This window comes from Rhyacophila brunnea, unplaced genomic scaffold (assembly GCF_057557595.1).
Source record: "Rhyacophila brunnea isolate RB1 unplaced genomic scaffold, BYU_Rbru_1.0 scaffold_12, whole genome shotgun sequence".
In the NCBI taxonomy this organism is placed as follows: Eukaryota; Metazoa; Arthropoda; class Insecta; order Trichoptera; family Rhyacophilidae; genus Rhyacophila; species Rhyacophila brunnea.
The window spans coordinates 14,832,352-14,847,625 of record NW_028232774.1 but is presented as its reverse complement, the minus strand read 5'-3'; the positions used below and the strand labels follow the sequence as shown (position 1 = coordinate 14,847,625).

Genomic DNA, 15,274 nt, shown 5'->3' with positions numbered 1-15,274 from the left:
CTGCATTGATCGAGTGACCCCTGTGATAGTTGCCGAGTCTCGAATATTGCGAATTGTTATTCATATTATTGCTATAGCTGGAGTGGTTGGCGTTATGATGGTTGGCCATTTTGTAATGCTGTGGCGGTGGCTGTGACTGCTGGTGTGGGGGGGGGTTGGAGGAGAGGGAATAGTTCCCTCGATGGTGGTGGTGCGGATGCTTGAAGCCGGCGCCGTGGGCCTCCGCCAGGTTCGGCGAGTTGTGATTGGACGGGAATTGCGTGTTCTGGGTCGCGTTAGGGTGAGAGCCCGGCAAGAACTGGGGGTACACGTGGTGAGACCACTGGGGAAACAGCGGTCTCGAGCTCGCTGCCGTGGACACACGCATGATACATTTTGTGCAGTTTATTTTTAAGCGGGATCGAATGATAATGTCGAATTTTACCAGATGTCAAGAGAGATTATGAAATTCATCAAGCCGCGTGTAAGAGAGGAGAAATAAAATATTTATTAGATTTTCAGGTGCAAGCAGAATCACACAATTCAGAAAATTTAATTGTTTATTGTTAAATTTAGTCGCAATGGATTCAATCACCTACTGTGAAGATGACGTCTCCATTGAAACTGAATACATCTTTCACTATTTTATAATTAATTATCACAGAGAATAATTCTGACAATCACAAAAATACATAGACAAAAAAAAAACAATGACAGAAAATGCCACAAACTTGGTTCATTGAATGAAGTTAATTGTTTTATAACTTTTATCAACAAAATAAGGGTTGATTTTAAATTCATTTCAAATAATCATTATAGTAGTGCATTAGCCACTTTGTCCTGAAGAATTAAAAATAATATACACACGGAGAATTAATATTGTAATATGAATTAATTGCATTATTTTAATATATTAAAAATCACACTGTGTTTGGATACAGTGTGAATTCAAAATATACTTAATTAAAAAATATCTAATGATTTCAATTGGTTTAATTTCAAAGGGGAGTAGTAAATTTTTTAATATTATGGTTAAGATACAAACTTGAAGAAAAATCTTTCATATTTTTGTTCATCCAACGCTGTGCTTTTAGCGTTTAGCATGGCGGTGACTAATTAAAATACTAAATAAAAATAACTAAAAGCGAGTGAAACTGTCACTTGAAACTTAAGTAGAAATTTAAAAATCAAAGTGTGTAGAAATCAATAATATAACTGTGGGGAATGAATAAGGACTAAAGTGCAGCTAAGTGCATCACATATAATAATATGTAATTAAAAATTATCATTAAAAATAACAGTCATTAGCAGAAAAGACAACCATGCTGTTACTGTTCTGTAATACTGGAATGAATAATAATTAACTATTTCAAAATGGATCTATACACGCTCAAAACTTCAGTCAAATTATTTAATAACAACTTAATCTTAAACGTAGACACGTTTTCAATTGATATAATCACTTGTTAGGTTATATGTTATATTATTTATAAGATGACTTGCAAGACCAAAGAGAAAAAGTGTGAATATAATATTATTTACCATGCATGAAATGCACAGTAAAAAGAACGAATGATAATATAGGTAAGTTTTAAAAATTGACATAACTTCAGCCAATGCTAGCAGAAACAGTCGGATTTTTCCAGCTGTTTTACTCACATTATTCAGTAAATTTAGTTGATAAACAAAATTGATGACATTTTTTTTACACAATACACTTATCAAATATTAAATATTTTTGATAACCCCCACCTGACACAGTACCTATTAGTTTAAAACCTACAAAACGCAATGAACCTACAGTCAAATTCATTAAATTACTGTAAATAATACAGGAAAGATCAATAATTTTAAATAAAAGAGACATCATTTTCGTAATGTTATTATTGAATTTGTCTGTTGTTCATTGTCTGATTATATTACGAACGGTTAGTAAAATTGTTTTTAAAAATATTAACTGATTCGTTTTTTTTAGTTAGTTAGTTAGTACTATTACACCCTAAAGCAGCGGTTCTTAACCTTTGTGAAAACAGACATAAATGTTCTTAAATACGGTAAAAACTAGCTCACATCTTTATTTACGATACGCAACAAAAAACGTTTCCAGTTTAAAATTGCCGTATTAAAACAATGTAGGTACTTAATTGAAATTTAATTGTAAATTTATGTGATATCACTCAAACACATTAATTTAGTCTTAGGTGAAAGAGAAAAAAGCCAGTACGGATACAGATCAAAGATAAAATGTAAAAGCTAAAAGCTTGCAACACAGGAAAGTTTAATGTGGTATCTCCAATTGGTGAATTACGACGTAAAATTTCAAATCTATGTGTGATTTAGATGGAACGCATGATTTCAAGGAATAGAAAAAATGACTAGAGACATTACGATTTATCTTACCTACCTTTTGGTAAATGACGCTAACGTAAAATTATTATATCTTAATAAATTATTAAGATATAATAATTGGGCATACATACGCCTGGTTAAGAATCACTGTTTTGAACTACCTGTAATAGAGTGATTTAAAATTGAATATGTGTCTTCAGTGAAATCAACTGTGTATAAAAGCAATTTTACTAACGGTTCAACGAGCAAAAGAATACGGTAAACTAACAATGAAAAGTGAAATATATGAAATAGTTTTTAAAATGGTCACCTTGGCCTTCGTGTTTGGCGTGCGCCGGCTGGGCGGTGTGATCTCTCCGGGAGATGGCTGGAGAAGGCGGCGCGGCGGGAGGCGGGGGCTCCAAGATATCTCGGTACTTGGAGACCATCAGTACAGAGATAAAGTAGACGATGGCCAGAGATAGGAACTGGGCTTGCTTCGTCTCCTCCTACAAATAGAAATGATTTCATTATTTTATATAAATACTATATTATTATTATGATAAGTAACAAATTTATGTAAAATTTGAGATAAAGGTATTTTTTGTTAATTCTATATCTTAATGCTGACAGCTGTTTAGGGTTATAAACCCATCTTTGGAACGGTCGAATATATCTGGTCTTAGAGATTCGCAGTACCATCTTCCAATTTTAGACAGTTGTGATAGAGCTAGACGTTATGTCAATATCTGTTTCTCATTCACAGCAGTGGCGTTCAATTAAATCTATATTCTTTCACTGTATGAACTTTCATCTTCAGTTGTCAAATAGAACAATGTATAATCAGTCTGTCAATCTACTACAAGGCATAATAGTTACCACATCTCGATAGATGACAGCTCGTAGTCTGTTGACGTCCATATCTTGTAAAAGTCGTTCTGGATCTTTCACCGGGCTCGAACCACTACTTAAACTCTCCACAACACTCTGAAATTTAAATTATGAGTGTTACTAATCATAAAATACAAAAACGATAAATCGAAAATTTTAAAAAGCATTACAAATTATTTCCTTGTGATTAAAATTAACAAGATGCTTGTAAATCTACCTTTTTGAAATATTTGCAGTTATAGTGACATCTTTTATTACTATAAGAAAGCAGTGCTTTAAGGTTTGTGTCTCAGCTATTGGTAAAATTATTCATAGGTATATTTCCGAAATAACAATTATTAATCAAAATTCTGAATAAGTTTTTTCGATAATAATTATTGTAAGCAATAAACTTGAACACATTTTATTATTGTCTACACCTAGAAGAACCTATCAATAAGAAAAATCTATAAACACTAATAATTAAATAATTAGTACATAATTATTTATGATAATTGTAATAGCAACACAATTATATCATCAAAAACATGACCAAGAAAATAATTTATGTAGGGATTCACTAAAATACAAAATAAATAATTATATTATTACACTTTTTGGAAATCTATAGTTATGAACCCATCTATACCACTCCATACTAGTCTACAGATACAATATTATCAAGTAAATTTCTCGACATATTTAATGAAAATTCATGCTAAATCAAATTTACAAGACCTACCCAAAAACAATTTGAGTTATATTATTATATACTTGAGTATTTTATGTTAGTGTTAAATATTTTGATGGTACTGTTTGCATCATCCGATGGTTTCAGATACGGCACAGACAAAAAGACATATTATGTGAAGATGACAACAGATGGGGTTAATCAAGTTTATGTGTTATTGTTACATACAGGAGCTCCTCTATTTAGGTAATTTACTTACAAACGAGTAAGGTTATTTAGTAATTGATAAACATAATTTAATATAACGCGAATATTTTATTATTAACATTTTCTTGGATTGAAAACCAATTTTTGTTTTTCTCTGAAGAATTCGCTTACATTAATTTATAAAAATATATATCTACAATAAATTGTTGATAGGGGCAAAGTGCAATGTAATTGTAGATTTGCTGGAGGCATCAGATCTAGCGACAATATACAAAAAATTCAATTTTATACATTCAAAAGATATAAATAAACAATTAACAGTTCTTTAAATAATCAATGCATACCTACATATCGAAAACCATTAAAAAAATAATATGTCCTCTATATTCAAAGATAAACTAAGAACTACAGTCAGATTTTTGAATAATTCATAGTTTTACTGTATTTTTTGTTTAGGGCTTGCGCAGACAGAGCGCGGTCAGGCGGTCTGCGTTCCGCGTTCGGAGTTCGGCGTTCTTTGTACTGTATGGACTTCATACTGTATGGGTACACAGCCGGCGGTCAGACCGCGCCGGTCAATTGGAACGCTAGAGTTTTGGAGTTCTATGCCCGGAATTACAAAGAACGCCGTACCTCCCGTCCAGTCCCGTCATAGGAATTTGAGCAGTCACACAACATAGAGCGAAACCACACGGGGGAGTGAGTACGCAACAGCGGTGCTTTCTCACTTCCACTCGCAGTCGGAATATAGCGGTCTCGCATTATGCAGCGCTTGTGTCAGTACGTTTGTAAACAAATGGAACGCTTATTGTTGACCGCCACCTGTCTGCTGTCCCTGAACGTTAGCGGTCAACGGTCGGTTGAACGCAGAACTCCGACCGCTCTCTGTCTGCGCAAGCCCTTAATTTAAAAAATACCATCGATTTAAATACTAAATATATTATATAAAATAAAAATGTGAATAACTTGAAATCCTATTTGTTTATATTATTGAATAGAGTTTCAGTATTAATTTCCGACCATGTCCGATCCTAATAAGACCATAATATGGCCATATATTATATGGGCCTCCACAGAGTAGAGGTTTGTATTTTGTTTTTACGAGAAATGGATGTCAGCCACTTGCTCAACCTATCGGTTCCATACTCTGACTCATACACAAATTAAAAAACAATATGTGTACTTGCCAGACCCAGGATTCAAACCTGGGACCCACAACGCTATATACGCTTACGCTGCACAGCTATCGTGGCCATTTAAACAAATCCAAGTTGATCTTTGAATTCAAAAAAAATATTAATAATGGTTCCAAATACCTACATATTGATTATTAAAAACACTTTAAAATGTAATTTATCAAGAATCTACATGAAATGTTTTAAATGCATCTTTCGTATTCTGCCATTAAATGCTTTTAGTAGCATTACACTCCCCCTTTAGGTTTATGAATAACTGGGGTATTTTTACTATGCTTAAAAAATTGAATAGGTTCATTATAGAGAAATATAATTAGGTAATCAATGTCACTTCTTCACGTCTTTGGCTGGATAACCTGAAGTTTACCAAATGTCGAGGAACTAATAATATAGTTTTGGTCGATAATTTTTATAACCTTGTTCACACTGTAGAGGAGCTCATGTAGAAGGTTTCTGTATTAAAAGTGTGCTTTACCTTTGGGGAGCCCCCCCTATGAGGGCCATTGTGAGCCATAGCAATGCGGAGTCTCTCCTTGCATTCAAGACAATTGCGCACGGCGCACGTGCACACCTAAGACAATTTACGTTATCACAACACCGACAGAAAAAACCAAAACAAAATGTATACAAACAAAAAATATCAAACTATATCCATGTTATCCATTAAGGAATATTTAAAAAAAAATTAAATTTAGACAATCAAAAGCTAATATTTAATCTCATTTTGTTTGCAGCTCTCCCTTTTATAACATATTTAAAAAATCATGTATATAATTCTGTTAGAATCAAGGATTTTTATAATAAAGGTAGGTAACTAAATGTTCAATTATTTATTCAATGCAAATTGAATAAAAAGGTATCTATAGTAAAAATGTAAACCTGCTGAATTTATACAAAAGATAGACGTTTCAAATAATAAGCTATTTCACAATGTGCAATAGCATAAAAAGATATCTGAAAACTAAATACAGTGGAAACCCAATTTAACATGGCTGGAATTCATGCTTTATTGCTGTTTGTGTGTAGTTTCTGCAGTCCTGTTTCATTTAAGTGCATTGAATTTCCCGTTTAAAGTTTATATTTACCGTAATTTACATCTCAAATAATCAAAATTCAAGTAAAACTAAGTATCAATAATAAAAATCACACACACATTCAATATAATGATAGTTTTGTGTTGTTTTTTGTTTACGTCCGATCCAATAATGTCCGAACAAAGAAAAACATTCTCGAAATGGTGAAAGAACACATTGATATAATATGCTCCAAACCAATTTGTATGATTTTGAATAATTATATAATTTTATTTAAAAAAAGTCTCTTCATGAAAAATTGGGGCGTCACTGTATATTATATTTTATATTATCATTAGAAGCGACATCTAAACTGCCGCAGATTTTAATTTCACTTTCATAAAGGTATGTGAACGTGGTTTAGGCATTGGGAACCTGCGAAACAAATGATAAACCTATAACATGGATATGATTTGATATAAGTTTGTGATTTGTGTAAAAAAAAGCGTTGAAATCTGTGTTTTATTACATTGAGGTGATTTTCAGAAATAAATATGTATAAAAGTAGAATTGAATTTAATATTATATGAAATAATAATTATATATACGTAAGTACCGAAAACATCTTTAATATAAATTAGGTATAAAAATATGTACCTATTTGTAGGAAAGCAAAATTGTGAACAGATCATATGAATGTAATAATTTGTGTATATGTAAAAATAAACAAAAAAATATATTATATACAAATAATCGTGAAATGAAAATCTATATTACTCTGCTATATTTAAGATTTTTTTTTTAAATTCATTCATCTTTGTAAAATTACTTATGTCATATCATTGCATACATAATAATATGTAATTAATTAATTAATCTAATAAAGCCTTAAGATATTATTCTGATTCTAGCATTCTTGCAACTATGTAATTATAATAATTAATAATATGTTCTTGTTACATGTCAATAATATAACAATAAAAATGTTTTATCATTTATTTATATTTCTCCAAATAATAAATACGATATAACAATAATTCATCAGTCAGATTGATGAATATATTTCACTAAAATGGGGAATGACAATGTGAATAGGTAATTAAATGAATTATCAATATATTATCTGGATAACCTACCGATCTAGATGTTGGTTCAATTACATGATAAAAGATAACCATACTTCCACAAAATTAAAGAAAATAGATTCAAAATATATAACTGTGCATTCTAGTATAATATATACAAAACAGAACCTTCAAACATTATATTGTGAAATTGATTCTGTGAATTGGATACAAAATAATATAAAATAGGAAGTGCTCAGTCGCAAAAGATGCAAACATGATCTTAGCAACGATTAAATTTTAATATAAATTTTATATCCCAATAAAATGAAATTATATTGCCAAAATTCTATTATAATTAATATGGTCGATAAACACTGACCGTACAACGCACACGATAAATTGTTCACTTTAATTCATTTTGTCAAGTTGTGAACAAAATAGAAACATGTCTATTATAGTCCGTTCCAATATTTAAATAAGTAAAGTAATATTTTTCCTCTTGTCGCATGCTCTGTCAGCGCTATCATATTGTGTCTTTTATAATAATCGTTGCCGGATTTTGTTCATTATTTTAACAGAGAAAATAAATAACACGCTAGTAAATAATACAACCGATAAAGTGTTACTTGTCCAAAATTTATTTAATAAATTTTTCAATAGTTTGTGGAGACACTAATTTTAAGTAAGAAACTATGAGAGTAGACTATTTAGTATAGCCAAACTGACGAAACAGATATTTTTTGATCTATATATAATTTTTTAAATTAGTTACACAACGTATGTCATGAACCAATCAAGTGTTGAGACAATCAAATTTCTATGTGTTGTCGAATCGTTATGTATAATAGCTATTTAGAGACACAGATACCAAAAATAGTTATCGTTGAGAACCTAGTAAGAAAGTTAGTTGAGAGATCATAGAAACGCTGGGAGAATGGGATGAAGAGTAATGTAAGGACCCTTGACAGCGTCATAGACTGGAGAGGGACCAAGACTTGAATTGAACTATAGAGCCATAGAAAGAGGAAGAATAGTTATTTAAGTTCAAAAATATGCATGAATCATTGAGTCTTCTCGTTTAATAAATGCACAAGACAGTCATTTGAAAATTGTATGGGATTGTAATTTAATTTGACATGTCCTCTGACAGCGTTGGCAGGTTTTGAAATTAAGCACTTCATATTATATACGTTGAAGTAAAAGGTGTCTTATTGATAGTTCTGATAAAGTCTTACCAGTCGCAAGCACTGCCGCAATATACCTCCACTGGACATGTTCTTCTCGGCCTCGAGTTCCCCGAAATTTAAAGAGCTGGCAAAAATGAGAACATCGGCCATGCTTACAAGCCGCTGTAGAAAAGTTACGGCCACCTCGATTGGCATACCCTGTGTCGGTTCGATCACATCTAATTCATTCTAAAACAGCAAAATAAGAGTGAAAATAATAAACATATGCAAATAAATATTTAAACATAATTGTAACATAATAATTAGTAATTTTATTTCAATAATAAAGGTGAAAAATGATTGTGTCATCTATTGGTGATCAGTAGAAGTTTTAATATATTTAGTTGATATCCATTTTCAAAGATGTCAGTGTAAGATACATTAGAATCTAATGATTAGATAAAAGGAATAAAACAGATTTCTATAATTTTGAATTCTGACAACTAAAAGTACCACCAATTTCATAAATATTAAATTAATATAATAAAGATTACATATATGATAAAATAGTATGAACTCACATTGGGTGATGTAGCTGAAGCAAGCAGAGGTAGAAGTCCTCCGCATGCAATAATAAGATTGTCTGCTAATTGTGAAATAAGGTGAACAGTGTTCACAACAAATATTCCGTTTTCACTACTATTCACAAAGTCTAGAACTGATTTTGTAGAATGACTCCTCCAAACCTACAATAAAACGAGACATAAATTATTCAGAGATTAATTACTATTTATGAGGAAACTCTCGCATATTTTTTGGTGTTTTATTATACCTGGGGGACTTGGCACATTTAGTAATCAATTGGGTAACAATGTAGTAAGAAAATCGAATAGGTCTTACCTGTATATCAGTCTCGAGAGAAAACAAAACATCGGAGAGTAATCTCTGGTGAATGTACGACCATCTGAATTCAGGAATTCTGAACGGTGGTCTTGTAGGACCAGGTGAAAACATTGGACGGGAACACTTTGGCCTTTTGTTATCTGAAACAGACAAAACAATTTGATTTACATCATTTTTTAAATAAATTAATTAAAAATATACGAAAGAACTTATGATATTGTATACATTTTAAGGATCATTATATTTGTGGTTATTGTAAGCAGCTATTTTATATAAAAAATGTTTATAAATATTTCTTTGTCAATTGCCATCAACCGTCGTCTATATATCTTTATTTTAACTATGGAAAGGAATAATGGCGTAATACACACAAATCAAATTTTACAGTAAGCAAAAAAAGTTTTAGTTATGGTTTTTGATCAAAGTTAAAATATAAAATAGGCATAACCTTGAATTGCATGATAATTAATAATTTAGTTTTTATATCTTTAATCTGATATTAATTATTAAGTTAATAAAAAAAAAAACAACAAAAATGGTGGTTAAGTCGTTTTTCCCACGTCACTTTCTTCTTTCTTTAAAATTGCTTAGATAAATAAATTTAAATAATAATTCGGCATTTGCAGGGTATATACTTTCGACATAACGTGTATTTAGTCGTGTACAACATTTTTATGCAATAAAACCTATTTTAAAAAAACTAAGGGTTACATCCTTTTTCCATTCTAAAGTCGAATTATTATAATGCAAATTTCAAAAATCTGAATGCAATGTTTCAGAGTAGCAAGAGATAAGAAAATTATGGCTACATGGACATCCGATAACAGATATGGCACAGAAAGAAGAAAGACAGAATGATTTAATAGTATTTGAACAAAACCAATATAATGAAGAATAATTATTTGTATATAGTGTTATGTAATGCAATAAAACAAGAGGAATAAAGATATTTAACAAAAAAAACAACAGCTGGACGAACTAATTTTAACAGATATACTAGACACTACTATATCAGGTTATGACGTTTATGTAAATAACGGCAGTAACCGTAATTATATCTCATTGCAATAATTGTTGTGAAATTAAAGTGGCAATAAATATAAAGTAATAACTAACCAAAGTGATTTGGGTCGACTTGTGTACTGGTGGACGCACTTCTGGGTCGTTTTTGTGGTGTGCTATTTCCCATGCTGGTCTGCTTGGAGCTACTGTCACCAGACAGTGAATGATCTTGACTGGCTGCGCTGTCTTCAGGCAGGCTCACTCTTCTGCTCATCTCTCTGTCTCCCGCTTCCCTGATGCGTTCAGCTTGGAATTCCTCATCTTCATGGTGAAGAACCTGATTGTCATTATTTGCAAGAGAGATATTCTCACTTATTGTCGAGATTGGAGGAATTTCTGGGGACGAAGGTGCTGTCTCACCATTTTCTTGATTGGCATTCTCTCCTTTGTCATTATCGTGTTGATTCTTTTCATTTTTGGCATTCTCCGATTGTACAATATCATTTTGATCTTTTGTAATTTTGTCATCATTATTATTTAAAGTCTCTTTATTGTCAGTTTTCAGAATTGAAGTTATTTTCTCCGCAATCAAATCACCATCAATCGGAATAACATCACCCTCATCCGATTGCATCGGAGATATGACACGAGGTTGAGTGATAACTTCGACAGTTTCCACTTCTTGTACAGTTGTATCTATAATCTGCTCTTCTAACCTAGGAATATCAGAGTCAAATACGTTCGCAAGCAGGTCAGAAATAATTTCTGAAGCCACTTTAGAAGCATTTTCTTTTGGCACTTCAACGGTTGACTGTTCATCGACATCAATCGAAATAAGATTTTCTGTTTTGATAGAATCCGGTGCAGATTCCTCAATTTCATCGGCAGTAATATCAATTCCCGCTTTGGCGGACACGGCTTTGACGGCATCATTGATAATATCATTAACCACACTCAGAGCCACATCTTCAGGGGTACTTTCAGGAATAATATCTGCATTAGGTACCGTGGCCGTCTCTAAATCAGGTTGGGCAGACTTATTGGGACTAGTCGTCTCCGAGGGAGTCAAGTACGCTTCGGACGGTTCAGAAAGATCAGTCTCTCTGTCGAGAGTGACAGCGGTTACACCTAAGAAGTCCATCTCTCTTTTAGGACTTGCGGTTTCACTAGCTGATAAACTAGAACAAGCTGCATTGTCAGAATTCTCATTCTTTTCATCATTCTTAATATTCTCCAAAATGTGGTCAATATCTCTCACAGGTATATAATCGAGGCTGGCGTCTTGAATGGCATCCCTTTCAGCAATTCTGCTGATGTTAATGTAAGTATCGGCAGGGTTATTAGCGACTTCATTTGCTGCTTGCACCAGCTCTTCGTCCTGGACAACGGGAGATGAATTTATGTTGGCCGGAATAGAACTCATATCTGTGATGCATTCATTCAAAAGCTTCTCGGATTTTATGAGTATCTCCTTGATTATGTCTTCAGCTGCCTCTTTCTGTTCATTGAGCAATTGGATCTCTAAGTTTCTTCTTATTTCCGCTGCCTTTTCTTCGCTTATCTTCTCGGGCGAATTATCTGCGTTGCCATTGCAGTGACTTAAGTCTACGTTAATATTGTCACTATTTACTACCGAATGTTTATCACTATCACAACCGCTGTCATTATCAATTTGTTTGGAATGTTTCTCGGGGGAATGTACTTTACAAACTACACTATACTCAACTTCTTCCTCCTCCAGACTAGTCCGATTTTCACCATGTTCACTGTCATTCACTTCATTATGGCGAGCGATCCTGGCACAGTTACAGTCTTGCATTTGCCCTTTCTCATCTTGAATTTCTCTCAACGAGAGACCTTTGCCTATTTCAGTCTGGGAGCCGTGATTAATCCACCTGGGAGTAGGATTCTGGAACTCAGTTGGGGAATCTTCCGATGTTTCTTGACCGTCAGACAGTTGAGGATATCTCGGATCGGTGGAGGAGCTGACACCTGATGTCGTAGAAGGTTGATCCCAGCCTGAAATAGTGCTAATCGGACGCTGCTGTCTTTCTGCCGGGTCTGTGATGTTGTCGGATCTTCTTTGTTCATAATGCTCGTACATTTGAGCAAATTGGAGTTTGAATTCTTCATAAGACACCTGGAATTCAAACAACAATAATAGATTAAAAACCATTACAAGATCGAATTGAATAGTAAAAAGAAAACATCTTTTAATTGCAGTATATACTGTAGGTGTACAAAATTCATTAAATTATATACTTAACCCTATATCACAAAGACAAGATCGGTGACTTCCCTAGGCAAAGTGCCACCCTTAAGCAGATTTAGAATGTCATCCCCTTTAATTATTAGTTCCAAATTGTCTACAAATTTATTAGGTACCTACCTATTTACCTGTTTTATTAATTATTTTAGGCAAATACATTAATGAATTTAAAATTTATATAGGTACACACCATCTATTGAGAATTATAGCTTTCCATGCCACCTACTCTCAAACAGTGTTGGCTTTAGGTTCTTGGCCAGTGGCGCTAACAGGATTAGAGGCAACCTTGCAAAATAAATTTTCTTGTGTGATAAACCACCATTATGATACAAGAATAGTTATGTTGTCATGAATTTGTATGCATGGATCGTCTACTTCATGGAAAACCGTTACTGCTCTCAAAAGTTGTCATATTTTTATCCGTTCCTTCACACGCTGCTTTTTATTATGTACTGCCCTTTGAATTGAATTGCATGCCCTGCTTACCTAAACAGATATCACTAGACAAGACACTTTGGCATATCCACGGCTGTACATATATGACGGGTGGTGGTGGGAACATTAACGGTTCTATTGAAGTTTTATAAAAATTACATAATCATAACATTCCCTCTTAAAAGAATGAATATTATTAATATTATTATAAGATGTATAGAGAAAGAAGATAACTGAAGCTGTACCTTGGAGTGTACAATGGCAAGTGTATCAACCCACACGCGCCATCCCCCATACTCATGCTTGATGGCATGGTGAAGCAGCATTCTGAAGAGAGAGTACACCATGTCGGATATTTTCTGCTCTTCGGTGTTCTTGGGATGGATGTACGCCATCGCGATGAGCCATTCCTGCCACACAGACATCTGCAGAACAGTTCTCCTATTCTCTCGGTTGTTGTTGCACAGCAGTGTCATATCGGAGAGGAAGAGTTTCTTCACCTCGAGTAGCTGCTCACTTTGTTTTGATTGCCGGATCAGGGTTGCGACCACTTTCAGGATCACTGGAAAGAAAAAATAAAAATATATAGACATCTGTATTATTAATGGAAAAAAAAAAAAACTAGAATCATATCTTTTATCACACATATTTTCTTCAACTTACTTGGGTTCTCAAGCCTGTAGTGGTTTTGTGGCTCAGCATGGCTGGTGTACAGAATCTGTTGCCCGACATGTTCGGTGAGCAATTCATAGAGGGCGTTGTAGCACGGTAATGTTAAGCCTTCCGGTGCAGCTCCTAACCGTACAGCCAATAAAGTGTACAGGTTGTGCGGAGACATCACGTCGTATTTTCGTCTAAAAATGAACAGTATATTTAATTCAACATGTTGTAAAGTGCTTATCATTCTTTCTATCTCAGCAAAATACAGATTCGCAGAAATTCGTCCATATTTTTAAGTGATCTATCTGTGTAAAAGGGAGATGAGTTAAAAACGCAACGTAATAGGAGATAATTCTTTGAAGTATTGTTTTCTGTATTGAAGCAGACAAAAGCCGTACTTTTACTCAACTTCTGCAACTTATTATACAAGGGAAGATCTCCGGTGGTCGTGGTAGAAAATGAACGTCCTGGCTCATAAACCTCAGGACTGGTTTGAGATCAACACTTCATCCCTATTTGAAGGAGAGACGGACAGGGAGAAAATAGCTGAATTCATCGCCGACATCCGATAACAGAAATGGCACAAAAAGAAGAATAGTCCTCATAGTTACTCATAGACGACACAACCTTTTTATCACCTACTTCTCTATCTTATAATATCGTCGCCGTACAGGCTAATTGTCGCAACCATCACTTTTCCCCGATGTGACATTTTGTTGGCAGTGGACTTATTGCATAATAAATAATAAACGAACTGGCCAAGTATCATAAATCCCAAAAAAATATTCCATATCAAAATACGAGGGTGGGTCAATAATTCCTTAGAAAAAAGCATTAAAACAGTTTTTATTTTTGTATTTTTTTTTTATTTCTCAACATAATCTCCTTGGAGCTCAATACACTTGGTTAGACGTTTCTCAATTTTTTTTAAACCGTCAGAAAAATAAGTTTTCGGAAGGTCCTCAAAATAAGCATTTGTCCGATCGATGACTTCTTCATTTGAAAAAAAACGTTGTCCACTTAGCCATTTTTTTAAGTTTGGGAAAAGGAAAAAGTCACTGGGGGCTAAATCTGGCGAATACGGTGGGTGGTCGACCAATTCAAACTTCAATTCTTCAATTTTAGCCATTGATCGTAAACATGTGTGAACACGGGCATTGTCCTGATGAAAGAGGATTTTTTTCCTGTTTAAATGAGGCCGTTTTTCTTCAATTTTGTTTTTTAGCTGGTCCAATAAAGATGCATAATAATCCCCTGTTATTGTTTTTCCTTTTTCCAAATAGTCAACGAAAATAATTTCACGTGCATCCCAAAATACAGTAGCCATAACCTTACCAGCTGATTTTACGGTTTTCGCCTTCTTTGGACATGGTTTGCCTTCGCAATCCACTGCTTTGACTGTTCTTTCGTCTCGGGAGTATAGTGGTGTATCCATGTTTCATCTACAGTCACAAAGCGACGAAAAAATTCATCCGGATTGCGTTGCAT

At 33.6% G+C, this 15,274-nt stretch overlaps 1 protein-coding gene across 4 annotated transcripts in view; it reads right to left on the bottom strand.

Moving 5' to 3' along the window:
* The window catches only part of rg (A kinase anchor protein rugose), a 684,927-nt gene that overhangs the window by 369,689 nt on the left and 299,964 nt on the right, over nt 1-15,274 (bottom strand). For all 4 annotated transcript variants that reach the window (XM_085960838.1, XM_085960839.1, XM_085960840.1 and 1 more), the window contains 9 exons: nt 13,790-13,980; nt 13,372-13,688; nt 10,537-12,562; nt 9,418-9,560; nt 9,099-9,263; nt 8,587-8,766; nt 5,747-5,842; nt 3,187-3,294; nt 2,639-2,816 (listed from right to left, as the gene is read on the bottom strand). In XM_085960838.1, the coding sequence (XP_085816964.1) occupies nt 2,639-2,816; nt 3,187-3,294; nt 5,747-5,842; nt 8,587-8,766; nt 9,099-9,263; nt 9,418-9,560; nt 10,537-12,562; nt 13,372-13,688; nt 13,790-13,980 (3,404 nt within the window). The remainder of the gene's footprint in view (nt 1-2,638; nt 2,817-3,186; nt 3,295-5,746; nt 5,843-8,586; nt 8,767-9,098; nt 9,264-9,417; nt 9,561-10,536; nt 12,563-13,371; nt 13,689-13,789; nt 13,981-15,274) is intronic.